Source organism: Dermacentor silvarum, chromosome 1 (assembly GCF_013339745.2).
Source record: "Dermacentor silvarum isolate Dsil-2018 chromosome 1, BIME_Dsil_1.4, whole genome shotgun sequence".
Taxonomy (NCBI): domain Eukaryota; kingdom Metazoa; phylum Arthropoda; class Arachnida; order Ixodida; family Ixodidae; genus Dermacentor; species Dermacentor silvarum.
The window spans coordinates 188,169,521-188,185,955 of NC_051154.1; the positions used below are offsets into that span (position 1 = coordinate 188,169,521).

Here is a 16,435-nt window from a genome sequence, read left to right on the forward strand (position 1 = left end):
TCGAGAGTTTGATTGTATGGTGCCCAAAGTTCGGTATTTTCCTGGTAACTTTCACGATTAACGCGGGCAATGGTCATGAACGTTTGGGCACGAACGTTTCTTTAAAAAGAAAAACAACGACAAAAACACAAGCGAGACGTACATGATCATTAGCATTTCAAGCACTTATCTGTCCATCCTAGACCTGCCGCGCCTCTGAACGTACCTTAGCTGAGAGAATGCGTTACCAACGTTACAGCTACCGTTCGCAATGCACTTCAATGCACTATTGTCGCATTCATGTAAACGCGGCATAATGACATCACGACGATAAAATTACGATGACGAATTGACAACGACGACATAATGACAAAGGCGTGACGACGATGAACTGACGAAGACTGTATTTTGACGAAGTCATAACGACGATAGAATAACGACGATGAATTGACGACGACTGCATCACAACGACGCAATACCGATGACGGCCTAATGACGAAGGCATGACGACGACGCAATGACGACACTTGCGTGAGACGACGAAATGACGACGACAGTGTGACGACGAAGTAATTACAATGGAATGATGACGACATAGTGACGAAAGCATGGCGATGATGCAGTGGCGAAGCCCGGCCGACGAGGGAATGACGACGATAAGATGAAGGCGACTTAATGACGATTGAATAGCGACGACGACATAATGACGAAGGTATGACGACGGTGGAATGACAGCGCTGATTTGACGACAACTGCACGATGACGACAGAGGGACGGCGACGTAACGATGACGACGGCATGACAACGAAGGAAGGACGACGTTCGAATGACGACAATGACAAGGAAGGCGACGAAATGACGACAGCAGAATGACGACTACGTGACGACGAAAGCGTCTTCGTGTTGTAAATCAGGTCTGCGCTTACGTAGATCACTTGCCGCCTCGGCCGCCTCGGTTTCCACTATATCCAGTACTGGTTTGCACTCTACCTGGAACCAGGCAAACGTGCAAGACAGCAGCCAGCAGCCGGCCAGCCACCACAAAGGTGGGTGAAGAGGCAAAAAAAGCTTCCCTTTAAAAGGCATAGATCGTCTAATTGGTCAGGCGACAAGACGTTCATCCTGAACCAACGACATACTAGAAGCAGACGCAGCAGTGGTGTGCGCCCTTCTCGCCTAATTCGCTTCGCCCTCCCTCTGCATTGCATAAAGTACGTCCCTAATTGCCGGCCTGGCATTCTGTATATGTAGCTGCCTGTATACGCGCTTCCTGTGCCACACGCAATTCGACCGCGACAGGTGCACCCGCCCGCAGGCACGCCCGCCTCGCGCCGCCATTTGGATGTAATCGGGGAACCTTTACGCTAGAAGTCGTCCGCATTGAATTCAACTCTTTTGCGGAGGCCTGACTGACGTCGGTGCCATCGCGCTGCCATCTCGATCCCGGCCGATGGCGTCAAACGCTCGGCCGATCAAGTACGTTTGCTGAGAATAGGGGAAATCCGACAAGGCTCGATCGCCACCATCTTTTGATTTTTTTTTCGGTTTTCCTCTCTTGTTTCTGCCTCTTTTCTTTTTTTTTTCTCTCTCTCGCACCGAACTTACTATTGACCCGTTGCTTTCTTATAGAGCCAGATTCGCACGAGTGACTGGTGGTCATGCCTGAAGCTTTGTCAACTGAGGCCGCCTGTATATATGGTGCGCACGCGCCCTTGCCGGCAGCTTAAGCCTCGCGTTCGTCACGCTAACGCAGTATTTTAGCAACAAATTGCTGAAAAGCTTTGAAGGAGACGATGACGAGCGAACAGGGTACTTATTCGTACGTTCTTTGCGGCCAGGAATTATGGTCTGATCTGAATTCCTATTGATTCTTCGCCTCTGAATTAATACACACCCAACGCTATTTTGTGGCTCCTGTGCCCATTTTCTTTATAGTTCTTTTCTTGTTTGTTTGTTTGTTTGTTTGTTTGTTTGTTTGTTTGTTTGTTTGTTTGTTTGTTTGTTTGTTTTGATTTTTACTTGGTCAGCATCGTAATGGCTGGAGCTTTGAGGATGCGACGGGAGCTGCAGTGGTGCAGTATACGATTATATGACAAACTGTGTGGTATTTAAAAAAAAGGCTCTCTCGCGTCACAGTGTCTTGAGGGATTTGTCAAAGTTCCTTTTCAAAATATGGCATTTAGGAATATGACATAAACGCGTTGTCTCTGCAGCAATAACAAGGTTAACGTTCGTTAAATATAGTTTATTTATATTCACTTAGCTCTTCCGCATACTATATAGAGAGTGATCCCCTCGTAATTCCTCCCCCTTTGTATGTAATTCCGCCCAATCCTGATGCCCGCTCTGACGAATCATCCAAACCGCGTTCTGGGCGTAACAGCCCGCATTCGAACGGACCTTGTGGGAACGCCGCAGGCCCTCTTGTCGGACGACGACTACGTCCTGTGGGCGTTACACATGCATGCACCCCTTGCATGAGACGAGAAACTGGGCGGAACCACGCGGGTCACGCAATGTGCGCAGCCACCAGGAAGCTGATTCCGTCCACGCAGCCCCCGACGCGTGTACCGAGATAGGAAGCCGCCGCTCAGCGAGTGATGGAGGGGAGGCTGCTTGCTGCGCATCCTCGCTCGTGCACGCATGCACCCGCTCCAGAGCACACCCCACCGGGAACCACCCACGGCGGATAGACTTGCGCCAGGAAATAAAGTGGGACAACTCGTTGTCACAGTCTATTGCTCCGATTCGGCATCGCTGAACGTTTGTGGCTCGTTATTTAATCACCCCGCGATGCGCGCAAGGGGACGAGAGCGTCGCGCGTGCCCTGCGCTGAGAGTAAAAATGACAATCGCATGGAACGCCTTTCGGCACGGCGTCGGCAGCATCTGTTGTGCGTCGCACAGAGCCCACGCTATAATCAGCGCTGAATGGTTTTCCGTGTGAGTCGCGCAAGTCACAAAGAAATCACTTCAGCCGTGATTACAGTATACGGACAGCGCGCAGTGTGAGACCCGACGAGACAACGCGCCGAAAGCATATGCCAGAAATACGTCCTTTGCGGTTACCAACTGAAGTACTTAAGTACGTGCTTTACAAGCAGAGCCTAAGGCGCTGTGCAGTTAGCTCGAATAGGGGGCCTGGATGCGCTCAGGAGGAGGAGCGCCTTGAGGCATCCTAACCTCGGACCTCTCCATCGAGCGAAAGCTCCCTGGACGAAGCCATATTTCCCGTTGGACTGTTGTGAGCGCGTTCGAGAATGCTCGTAAGCACGGCAGGAAGTTGGAACACGCACAGACACGCGCACACGTCTCTGCTGCGAAAGGACGTGGGTTCAGAATCACGTACGCTGCCGCCGGTTATCCATCGGTTATCCAAATGGGCACAGGCTTCAACTGGCCTGATGCTCCGCTTTCTTTAGGAGTGAACTGCTCTGGGGAAGGAGCCCGCGCCTTCCTCATCCCGCCGAACCCTGTGGGCAGAACAAAATCCCTTTAAAAGGCGGGTCTGGGCCTCTGTGATGGCGTCCCAAAGCACCTATTATGCAGGGACGCCCTCGGGTAGGGGAGAGACACCCCTTTCCAAGCGTTGAGGTCCCATAATGGCCGAACACCCGGCCGGGAGCGCGCTTTACCGGTATGTAGCCAGCGCAAGCTCTAGTCTGCCTCCAACAGCACCGGTGCGTGCTCTACAACAAGGTCATCTGCGGTTGAAACACCCACACGCAAATAAAAATAAAATAAAAAAAAGGAAACAAATTGTGCAGATCCCACACACTGTGTGAATCTATGTTATGCGAAGCATTTTGCAGGTACAAGACTATCCATCATTGTTTGGAGTTCCGCAAAACGATCCCACGTGGACCAACGTATTCCAGCAAATAGAGTAGTTGTGTGTGTGATTCGCGACCGTACGTGTGACGACAGCAGAGGGGGGGGGGGGGGTAGTCTGTAAGAGTCCACCTAGTCTTACAGACTACCCCCCCCCCCCCCTCCCTGAACCTGTTCTGAACCTGTCCACTTCGGCTGTCGCTATTGGCTCCCGCTTCACGAGCGGGAAGGTGCCAGCCAGTCGCCTTCGCGTTCGTGAAGCGGGAGCCAATAGCGACAGCCGAAGTGGACAGTCCACTAGGTGGACTCTTATAAAATACCTCCCTCCCCCCGACCAGCCCGACGAAAACCACGTTGTAGGCGATCGTATGACGCCAATGGCATCATTTGTACGCCGGCCGTTCCATGTGGTGTATGCTAAAACGACGATGGCATTTGTACTTCGGTGAAGAAATGTTAAAACTTGATTAACTTGTGGAATCCGGAAGTCTGTACAACGACGCACAGTTTCGACGTAGCGCAAGCTGCTACGAGGAAAGTACTGGGCAAAATGGGCCGCTTCTAGAGATAGTGCAGCCTAACACGCCGCCTCAAAGCGCGTTTTCATAAGGAAAAAAGACGACAAAGTGGCTGGGGTACACGCGCCGAGCGTTTCAGAAAGCTGGCTGGCTTTGTAACGAGGGAAGCATGCGTGCAATCATGACCTAATATATTAATGGGAAAAAAAGCGATCGTGGCCTAATGGTTACAGCACCCGGCTGCTGTGCTCGACGGCAGAGGGTTCGATTCCCACTGTCGGTGTCACATTATTAAGGCGAAAGCCTTATATGTCTCATCGTTCAGTCGATCTTCAACGTCCTTGAGCGAAAACCATGTCGTCGACGCAAAATCGTACACGATGACGACTCGGTGTAGTAACTTACTACACCGACCCGGCATCGTGTCATCATCATCATCATCATCATCAGCCTATTTTTATGTCCACTGGAGGAGGAAGGTCTCTTCCTGCGATCTCCATGCAATTACCCCTGTCTTGCGCTGGCTGATTGCAATTTCTACCTGCAAATTTCCTAATTTCATCACCCCACCTATAGTTTTCTGCCGTCCTCGACTGCGCTTCCTTTCTCTTGGCACCCATTCTGTAACTATAATGCTCCACCGGTTATCTACCCTACGCATTACATGGTCTGCCCAGCTCCATTTCTTTCTCTTAATGCCAACTAGAATATCCGCTATGCCCGTTTGTTTTCTGATTCACACCGCTCTCTTCTTGTCTCTTAACGTTACGCCTAATATTTTTCGTTCTATCGCTCTTTGTGCGGTCTTTAACTTGTTCTCGAGCACTGTACGACAGTGGTAGGCTCCCAGTCATGATTTGGCAATGTCTGCCGTATGCTCTCCAACTCATTTTTATTCCTCTGTAAGTTTCCTTCTCATGATCAGGGTCCCCTGGGAGTAATTGACCTAGATAAAAATACTCCTTTACAGACTCTAGGCTGACTCGCGATTCTGAATCTTGATCTCTGGCCAGGCTGTTGTAAATTATCTCTGTCTTCTGCATATTAATCTCTCGGTTAAGGTCCTCAATCTTTGTTGTAAAGTATAAACCGCATGCATGCGATCTTGAGCGCGACAGCCACAAGCGACGCGATGGAGATGGCTGTCGCGGTCGCTCGTCGCCTACAAGTCGTACGCATGCGAGCGACGACATTAAGCGACGTCTCCCCGGTGTTGCCGGTATGAGGGCAGCAAATACTCGCCGAAAGTAGCGTGACGCTTGCTTTATTAATTTAAGTTGATGTGTTTTAGTGTAAAGAGCAGCATAATATGTCTAAAGGTCTTGCACTACGTTATTATCCTTGCACGTATCAAAATCTAGTCGTTTGCTCGTTCCGTGCGACACTCGGTAGTGCTTGACTGATGTATATCCAGTTCCGGCTTCGCGCTATTGGCTAGTCGCTCATAGCACTTCCGGGCGACGAGCGACGAATTCTAGATTTATAGAACCGAGTGATTGAGCGAAAAGACCGAGCGATTGAGCGAAAAGACCGAGCGATCTGTTCGCGCGACGGCCCGTTTCGTCGCTCGAAGCCGTCGCTCATCGCCTTCGCGCACAAAATCGCTCTCATACGGTTTGGGCTTAATTCGTCCCCATTGTTGCTGAATAGTGCAATGTCATCTGCAAACCGAAGGTTGCTGAGGTGTTCGCCGCTCATCCTCACTCTTAAGCCTTCTCAAGTCCAATAGCTTGAATACTTGTCCTAAGCATGCAGTGAATAGCATTGGAGAGATTGTGTCTCCTTGAATGACACCTTTCTTGATAACTAGGTAAGATCTAGGTAACTTTCTACTTTTCTTGTGGAGACCCAAGGTAGCTTGGAATCTTTGCAGATATTTGCCAAGATATTCACGTATACCTCCTGTACTCCTTGATTATGTAATGCCTCTATGACTGCTGGTATCTCGACTGAATCAAATGCCTTTTCATAATCTATGAAGCCATATCGAGAGGTTGATTGCACTCCGCAGGTTTCTCGATTACCTGATTGATGACATGGGTGTGATCCATCGTAGAATATCCCTTCCTGAAGCCAGCCTGTTCTCTTGGTTGACTGAAGTCAAGTGTTGCCCTGATTCTATTGGAAATTATCTTGGTGAATATTTTATACAATACTGAGCGCAAGCTAAAGGGTCTATAATTCTTCAATTCTTTAACGTCTCCCTTCTGATGGATTAGTATAATGTTGGCGTTCTTCCAGCTCTCTGGTACACTTGAAGTCGTGAGGCATTGCGTATAAAGGGCCGCAAGCTTTTCAAGCATGATATCTCCTCCATCTTTGATTAAATCGACTGTTATCCAATCTTTCCTGCTGCTTTTCCCCGGGTCATGTCTTGCAAGGCCATTCTAATTTCGTGACTAGTTATATAAGGAGCCTCTGTATCCTGCTCATAACTACTTTAAATAAAGGTAGCGTGACTGCTCTGGGGGCACTGTACAGGCCAGTATAGAATTCTTCCGCTGCTTTTACTATACAATCGAAATTGCTGATAATCGTGCACCCGACCTGACGCCATGTGGTTTTTGGTTGTGGGGCATGGTCATGGATCGTGTCTATGCCAGCAAACCTAGCAACTTGGACTACCTGAAGCACAGCGTCACTCAGGCTATCGCTGCTACCCCTGCCCAGATGGCCCAGTGGGCGTTACAATGAACAATGGACAGACTCCATAAGTGCATTGCGTGGGATGGATGCCAAATTGAAACCCTGTAACCAAATCTCTGCCTTGTAATTTCACGTGAATAAACACCCATTTAATGTTACCATCTTTTTGCCTCACCCTTAATTTCGGATATCCCTTACTTTCCTCTTGTTGATCAGTTTTAACAGTTCAGCGAATTCTATCTGATCCCTTGAGTTGGACATTTTCATGTTTTGTCGTTTCATTTGGAGCGCTTACCTACTGGTTGTGTTGGTGCCTTACCTCCCACTTCGATTTCTCCTTCTGAAATCAGCCTAGGGACGGTTTCATTCATTACCTCTATGTTATCTTCATCTTCATCTTCTAAAGCGGCATATTTGTGAGCACCAGCCTGAATTGGTCTGCTTTTACCCTTACTGCGTCTAGGTTGTCCTGTTTCTTCTCGACTAAGTTTACTCTCTTCAAATTGAGAGAAATCCGAGACCTCACTGACCTATGGTCACTGCACTTTACCCTACCTAACACTTCTACATCCAGCATAGACTATGTTGGCATCGGCAGACAGTATGAAATGTATTTCATACCTTGTTTCTCCATTGGGTCTTTCCCAGATCCACTTCCTGTTCTTACCTCCTGTCTCGTGTCTTATCTACATGCAAACGCTCACGCACCAATTGTGATGGTGTGCGGGTCACCGTCGTCATCGTGTTAATTAAGATAGAGTTAATTCAGGCACTCGAACCCACAACTTTCGGCGGGAGTCGAACCCACGACCTTTGGTGTTAATTAGGGCGAGGTTAATTAAGGCACAGTTGATTAAGGTACTGTCAATTAAGGCACTCGAACCCCCCGACCTTTGGTTGGAAAAAACAAGTAATAAGAAGTAGCAACGCATTCGAATGAGAATGCCAAGTAATTTAATGAATGTCTCATCAGCGCGCAGGCTTTCGCCTTCACCCTCTTTGGCGTATATGCTAAAGTGACTGTCGATTTTTTTTTTCCAACTTTGCGCGAGGCACTGCTCACGTGTTAATCTCCCCTCGCAGAAGTTGTGTGCTGTTTGGCTTCGCGGTAACGCGCATGAAACTGTTCGTGTTCTGCACCACGTCTTGTGAAATAACGAGTATACGTGCTTGCCTGGCAACACGCTTATTCTTGGCTTTGAGAATGCGCTTCAGTCCCATGACAGAGGTGCAAGTACACACACAATGCGATTTTAGAGCGATATGTTTCTTTGACCCTTCCCCCTACTTTGGGGTTCTGTGTGTTTCTGCCTGGCCGTTCATGTGACATTGAGGGTGACATTGACACGTGCCTATATGCACCAGGTATTTTATTTTAACATTAACATAATTTCTTTAATTGTCTTTAGGACATAGCAAGAATCTTGTTATTGAGCTAGACTACTTGAAGAGACCGACATTACCTACATTGGAAATCATTATGCATAATTGACAATTAACAAAATTTCACTAATAAACTTCTTAAATAATTACGTTAGCACACGTACATATTGCAATACACGAATTGACAGTAATTTCGCAAGGCACATCCAAGAACGAATTGTGAAAATAGAAGCAGTTTTGAAATAGGCGCAGTCAAACTTGGGGTAAAAATGCGCTGTTGTCCCATTCACGTTTTTTTTTTTTTTAACAATGCGCCGTTTTATGCATTGCAGCTCAAAAATTACTGGCACACCAGTGCATCATCGCAAACTGAAACAGACTGAAACTGATGCTTTCACCACTGAGCTACCGCGGCGCCGTTTTCCCATCCACTTTCAGGGGTATTTATGTCTCACAACTAGAACTAACCCTGGTAGTGTTATCCATATATACATATATATTTAATGCTCAGCCGTATCCATGCACTCCCACCCGTGCGACCGCGTCACCGTGGAGACCTTCACCATGTTGTCCACCTGACCGCGGATTACACATTGTCCGGGATCGGTCAAGTTTAATATTGGGCGCTCGGATCTCTGCTTTCTTTTCTTTTTTTCTTCCTGTCATTTAAGACCATTTTGCTCTTCTCGGGAAGATATCAGATCAAAAATAAACGCGAATGGAATCGTGCAGTCCCCCTATTTAGAAGTCGATATTCTATAATATCACCTAATGGACGGCCTTACTAATGCATGGATTCTGAGGGCAATGCTCTCATGTACCTTGGTGAGGTCGAAATTATTTTTGGCGCGTAACCAAGTGCCTCATGTTTTCCTTCTCAGTGGAAACCATTGTTCGTTTAAGTGACCATCGCATGGACGTCAGGTTTTCACCAGCACGCAGATCAGGAACGATCTTCGCGTTTACCTAAACCTTCGCAACGCGGATGTCGAATCCAGTGGTAGGTGACGCAACGAAGACAATGGCGCGAATCGACTAATCTGCCGACCGAAGCTCAGCAGAGCTCGGCTCAAAGGCCCCAAGTGAAAAAGCGCGGCCGGTCGAGTGCTGCCGCCGCCACGCTCCGCGGGGCGCGGCCTACTGCTGGAGGAGAAAAGAAAAAGCAAAACAGAGAAACCAGCGCCGCCGCGGTACTCTCGGAGTCTTCCCGATTCCGGCTACTTGTGGAGCCGATCTAGGGTCGCGATAACGAGCTGCGTTCGCTCACGTAGTGCGGGTGCCTCGACGATTGGGGACAGTGGCTGGCCACGACCGCCTCCCGGGATTAAATGAAATTCCGTCGCCCGAGGATCGGCGCACGGCGACGGAAAAGGAAGAACGCCACCATTCTGCCTCCTTTCTCCTCCCCCGTGCGTGGCGCTTCGTCCTCGCGCTTCTTTTTTCAGTCCGACGAGAACATCGTCCGTCCGCACCCAGCGACCCTATTCCGGGCGAGGATGCGACGCGTCCGCGCCGAGCCTCCGAAGATGAGGAGGATGCGTTCTCGGAAGGAGCGTTTCTGCTGTACTGTGGGAATAACAATCAGTCGGTGCGGCGGAGGAAAGATACTGGCAGCCGCCGCTATCATGATAGCGGCGGCCACTGAAATTTCGACTCCGCGTGTGTCTCACCTAAGGCTGCTTCCTTCTTTCTTTCCTCGCACGACGTGGCCGCGCCATTGCGAGGCCATTCATTAACAGAACACGTCCGGGCCCCGTCCGTTCACTCGGAGCGTATACCTTACGCGCTGCATCCGCATGACCCCAACGGCCACCGACAACCCAGACGACCCAAGCGGTCGGCCCTTTCTTCGCGGCTGCAGGCATCGCTAGTCCGTCCGGAAAACTTCTGTGCGTTCGGGTACCACACGTTCGGTGTGTATACTAGCTCCAACCGATCCGGAAACATTGCGAGGCACCCATACGCTTGCCCGACGCTCGCGGGTTCCTGACCATATATGTCGAAAGTAAACGGACTGCCATTCGCCACAGTCGGATGCGTACGCCGGAAGCTACAGAGAATTGGGGCCGTGCACACGTTTAGCGCAACATGTAGCAACACAGTTCACTTAGTCACATCAACAGGGAGAAAAATGCAGAAAAGTATGCGAAATGAAATATGCTCGCAGCTTGCTTCGCTGTCAAATATTAGTCCTGCAATCTAAATAGCTCAACTTGTAATGGACAAAACGCCTCTATATACCGAAATCATCGGTGCAGCCTGCAAGGTTCGTTACAAAGTAGATGAGGAAATACGCGAAGTACCTCCAGAGCATACATGCAATGTTTTTTTCTGATTGTAACTGGAATTGTGACTATATTTTCGTTTAGTAGGGAAAAATAAGGCAAAATTGTGGAACCGCCACCTATAGAGAGCCGTTAAGGCCAGATGCCAACATGCAGTACCTCTTGTACGCCGCCGATCTGGAAAGATCTGGAAATTTGCTGCGAATATCAAGTTACCAAGAAATATTCAATTTGGTACGCCCGTCTCATTACACTTCTAAGGTCACAGAAACTCTCTGCAGCAGAGTCAAACACTTTCGCATTGACTACGGCGGTATCGTGCCTCAGTCACACGTTCGCACAACCACGCAATATCGTAGAACTCGAGATAGTCCAATGCGCGCGACACTGTTGCTGCACTTGCTGTACAGTATGCCAAAAGTTCAACAACAAAAATAATTGCGTGAACTGCAAGGGAAGATCACAACCGCCTTTATTTTTGCATAAACTGGGGCCCTCTTTGCGATTGCGAAACGTTCACAACTCACGTATTTAGTATATTTATCTCCAATCGTTTAGCACCAAAGCCGACGCTTTTTTTTTTATTACTCAGTTTAACGACCGCTCTAATGTTTTCTAGTGTCTGCTGCAATGAAACGAGTAGTATACAATTAAGGCTTACTTATTATGACGGAAAGAAAACAAAAACAAAAAAAAACAAAAAAAACGTAATTTTCTGAATAAAAATAAAAGTTGCGGATTAAAGAATCTGGCGTATACGAGAAAATGTCCCAGTATGATGCAATAACCACTTGTTTCATCACGGAATATTTACGTCTCACTAGTATAAGTACTTTGTATTATCATCCTCCTTACTTGAGGAGCCGAGTATATTATAGTGAGGATAAATTTTGAAGGAAAAAAAGAGAGAAAGACGGCTGCGACAGGGCAGATATCGAGAATAACAGCACTTCATTCTAACACGAAAATGTTTCAGACTAATATTAAAGTTCGGTTACGTTCGACCTGTGTCATACACGCATGAAAACAATAGCATCAACTTGAAGAGATAACGAGTCGCTTTCTATATCGCGTACGTGTTTGGACGTTGCTAAAGGCTTCCTCAGTACCTTAACTTAATTTATAATTGTTCATGTTAATCTGCCCCCCCCCCCCCTTTCTTTTTCTTCTAATGTCTGCAGGCATTTAGGTTCGTATTTTTTCCTTTCTTTTTAAACTTATCACCGCTTCTAAGATGAAATTTGTGCATCAATGTAGCTGTCACACGGTTCCATCCACATTACTGTGCTTAAAGGTAACAGAAAGCGAATCTCAGTTGGCGTGCAAAAGAGTATCAGCTAGTTTATTCACCCTTTCGTATTTTTCTACCGTGCATCTATAACCCATCGCGAAAGCTATACGAAATCACACCGAGGAACATATACACGACCAACGCCATTATGCATAATAATATCGTTCCAGAATTCTGTATTTTATTCACTAAACCACGCTTTACTTATGGTAAGTGAGAAAAAAGAAACAAAAAGAACCGACGAACACGCAGCCGTGCCCGTCAGTTCTTGTTTGTAACCTCAATCCAAAGAGAACACCCAAATATTTATCACTGAGCTGAAAGGTCTGCCCTATACTCTGTGTGCACAAATTCGAACCAACCTACATGACACTAACAACGTGCGTAAAGAGCAAAACAAAACAGTAGAGGTCCAACCCTAATGACACAAGAAAGCTTCATTCCCTGTGTATTCGCTGTTCGTTCTCTCTCGATGCTTTTCTCACTCTTGTTCGTTATCAAAAATTCGATAAAAGCGTGAGCAGATTGGGAAAACGATTTTCTTGTCACTGTTTTTTTTTTCGCCTTTTAATGCAGGCAATGTGTGCCATGGTGTGTAGATATATAATTGCTAACATTTCCTGCTTTGGCATGCACGTATATGTTAAACGTATATGTCTAAAAGGGAAAAGTTGCGCGACGAACTGTGGGGGAAAAAAAAAAGCTCTACTGAAAAATGAACACCTAGTGAAAAGTGGTTCACTATTTCAAGCATTGGATAGAAAAGGGGCCAGTGTCAAACACAGACGCGAAAAACAAATGGCTACAGTGTGACGTATAGCATCTGTTGAGTTCACAAGTTCGCTTTCGCGGCCATTCTTCCATCACTTTTTCTAAGCAAGTAGTGGTTGTATTCAACACGTATGAAATGCTTCCCGATTTACGTGTACCATAGAATACCTCGCAAAAGTCTAAAGATTCCTGTTTCTATTTCTCTCTATTTGTTTAAAGTATAAAATGGACGTCCATGGCTTTGCGACAAGAACGAATGTGACGCACAGCTACATCGCCTCAGTGCGAAGGGCACGTGCCGCGTACTCACTCTTTAGCGCCCATGCCTTAAGATCCTTGATGCCCATCATGTTCTTGAAGTAGGCCATTTGGCAGTCACTCGAGATGCCGGACTCGTGTCCCATGCGGATCATGACAGGCAGGATCCTCTTGAGTGCTTCGGCCACCATTTTCCGGCCGTCGGCCTCCTGGGCCCGGACCGCTTGCACGAAACGGTCGTAGTCAGACGTCGTGGTCGGCAGCGGTGCCGTCGTCGTCGTGGCCGACCCATCCACGTCTTCGGCGTCCTCGGTAGCCCCGGGCCACGGAGCCGAAGTCGGCGACTCCATCGCCGTAACGCGGTGACCTTCGATGCACAGCAGGACGGCTAGGAGCAGCGCAATCCTCGTCATGGTGACAAGTTACTTCTTTAATGAACTGCGGCGGCGCTACCAAAGTCTCTTAACGGCTATCACGACTGTGCCATAAGCAGCAGCGCACGGCAAGCTATCTTGCAGACTTCTTGAACTAAGCGCAAAGGTAACGCTGCAGGTGCATCTACTGTGAAGGCTGCTTGCCTAGTCGCGCGAACGTTTCTTGTCGATCGCTCTGAGCAGCTCCGGAAAGAGAAGCGGAGGGCAGTCACTCGTTCTGCCCGCGATCCGCTGAAGCGCGCTTGAATCTGAGTGGTGAAAGTTGAGGCTCGTCCCGCTGTTGTAAGGAACGGAGCCTTTAACGGTCCCTCGAATTGTGGCTTTTCGTTTCTTGTCATAGGTCGCTGGAGCGGTCGAGCGAGGGTCGTCTACGAGGAAGGCCTCTCCACTGCTCTCCTTTCCTTTTCTCCATCAGCCAGGCGTTTGTTTCTCAGAGAAAGCCATTGGCCTGCGACGCTGTTTTGGAAGCCGGGAAACACCACGTGTCTTGTTTGTGTTTTGTTGGGAGAGAGAAGCGAAAAAAAAATGTGTCAGGGGGAGGGCGAATCGGAGCGTCCGCAGCGCGTCGGCCGGCGGCTCGGCCGGGCTCTTTCTAGCGACGGGACTCTTTATGGACGCCGTGCCCCGGTCCGATGCCAGTTTGCTGCTGGGTGCATGAGGAAGAGTGGGTCAGGCAAATACCCCTTCTATGCACGCTCGCTCCGCATCACGAGGACCCACTGCCGAGCATGCCACCACGCGGCACGCCAAGCCGCTGGCTACCGTCGCAGTGCGAGGAAAACGCTGTGCTCCTGAGAAAGTGGCGAGCGTGCCCCTGCGAAAAACTATTGGTCCTGTCTAGAAAGTCACGCCGTTCCTTTTATGGGCGCGCGCATGTGGCCTTCCTGCAGAACCTCTCGCAACGTTTGGCTGGCGGAACTAAGAGGCTGCTGATTGAATTCCGGGATCGACATTTTCGTCTTCATTGCGCAGTTGAGTTTTATTGTTTTATTCGCGGATAATGACGCCAACAGTGAGGTCAGACATCTCGAACGCGCGAGTTGTCTGGCTTTTGCCAACTGACCGTTCCATATTATAATACACATTTCAGCCTCCTTTCACCTCATCGATGTCATCTAAGGGAACATTAAACCTGCTTGGCACATAAGGAAAACAGTGCCGCAAATATGAAATCCGACCGTGAGATGGCCAGGTGTCATAGTCGCCTTTAGTGATATGACCATGCCCCCCCCCCTTTTTTTTTTTTGTGTGTGTGTGTGATCTGCTTAAACGCCTAACTTGTGATCTTGAGACTACTTGGTTACCTCAAACCACTCATTCACCAATATCGCTTCGCGACTCGCCTTGTTCCCCATTTGCCACGCATCTTGTTTTCTCTCTCTCTCTCTCTCTTTCCAATTAACGAACCTTCTTAGACCAGAAATTTCCCACGCGCGCGGCGATTACTGCAGACACGCGTTGGTGCGAACACTTTCTCGCGCGCGACCCGAGCAGGATGCGGGAGCAACGACTCTTCGGAACTCAACTGACACGATGTGGCCAACTATACGGTCAGCTGCAACTGCTATCGCCACGCGCACGTGCGGCATCGATCTCGCAAGCTTCAACGTCTCGTCCATTGTTGCTTCTTGCACATTAACGACAGTTTTTTTTTTTTTCAAATTGCATCAAATGTGTAGACTTCTGCTGATGAGAACTCGTAGGCAGATGGCAAAAATAATTACGTTTATCCAAAATTTTGCATCAGTGGTGGGCACAAAAACGTTAGAATATTACTTCACTTCAAAAATACCGAGTGTTGTTTATTATTGGAGATGCAAAAAAAAAAAAAAATTCTGACGTCTAACGTCATGAAACATTACTGTGGGCTATGAGGGGTGCATGCCGGAGGGGTGCATAAAAAAAAGCAGGAAACAAACAAACAATGCAACTGTGTTCCGCTTCCGCGTATAGGGAGCCAGCGCTGGCAAGGAGGCGCTGCTTGCAGTTTGAGTGTGCAGCTGAAATATGCTGACACCATCCGATAGGGAGGCCACGAAAATGGTACGAGATTTTGGATCACAAAAGACGCGCGCCTCAACGTTTGCTTTAGCTCTGTGCGTCCAGCCAAGCTCTGGCCAGACACATGAACGTTGGAAAAGCGCATGGGCTCATACATTCCAGCCAGAATCTGGACTCAAGTACAGTACCTCAAGATGAGCGGTGAAACTGTTGACGTGAAATCGCAGCATGCATGCTATTGAAAACTGTTTCCACCGCTCGCTGGTTGCCCTTTCGTACCTTATTTAATTTTCGCAGTATTGTCACGTTGTAGTGAAGGCGAGGAACAATACGGTCAAAAGCGTTATTTAAAGAACTAAATCTTTATTTGACGAACTTGCGCCCAGCAAAAGCGAGTAGCTAGCACTTAAGCACAACAATAGCGGCGAGCACCGTCGTCGATCGTCGAAATCATCGTATATACATTTCAGCGTAATCGCTGGTGCTCGCACACGTTCTAGAATGTATACCACTTTTCGTGCTGGGCGTGCAATCTGGTTGCACAATGTTCGACGACAACATGGACAACAGACAGGATCGGAGTCAACATTCGAGAAAGTTTCAATGCATGCAGGCGCATCTTACCCCGAGTGATAACTTTAACAGTGGTTAGCAGGTGAAAAGAGGTCCCTGGAAAAAGGATAAACATTGTACGTGTGTCAATATATATATATTTTCGTGCATCCGTCGTAAAGTTTCTCAGAGATTCCAAGCGCTCATGATCAAAACACCGCCCTTGAATTTCATTTCCATGCTTTTCCGGGTACGTTACTGTAACGCGCAATGGGCCCCGACTGTTCGGATCATCGTCTCGAGAGTCTGGCGTTTCGCCATATAACTTGTGTTTCCCTCGAAGGAGAATAATCGCTTTGCTGACGTCAGTTAACGTAGTTGGCTTAATAAGTATTTTTTTGCGGTCGCTATCGTTCCTTTCACGGTGTGCAACAGAAGATACACACATAGGCTGCGCATAGTGAATGTCACAGCGAAGTCGTTGACA

The 16,435-nt window shown here is 48.2% G+C and overlaps 1 protein-coding gene across 1 annotated transcript in view; it reads right to left on the bottom strand.

The window, feature by feature from the left end:
- LOC119436107 (nose resistant to fluoxetine protein 6-like) overlaps window positions 1-13,050 on the bottom strand; it is a 124,859-nt gene extending 111,809 nt beyond the window's left edge. Inside the window, exon 1 of the mRNA XM_037702859.2 lies at window positions 13,014-13,050. Coding sequence (XP_037558787.2) covers window positions 13,014-13,050 — 37 coding nt within the window. The remainder of the gene's footprint in view (window positions 1-13,013) is intronic.
- Between the last annotated feature and the right edge of the window lie 3,385 nt (window positions 13,051-16,435).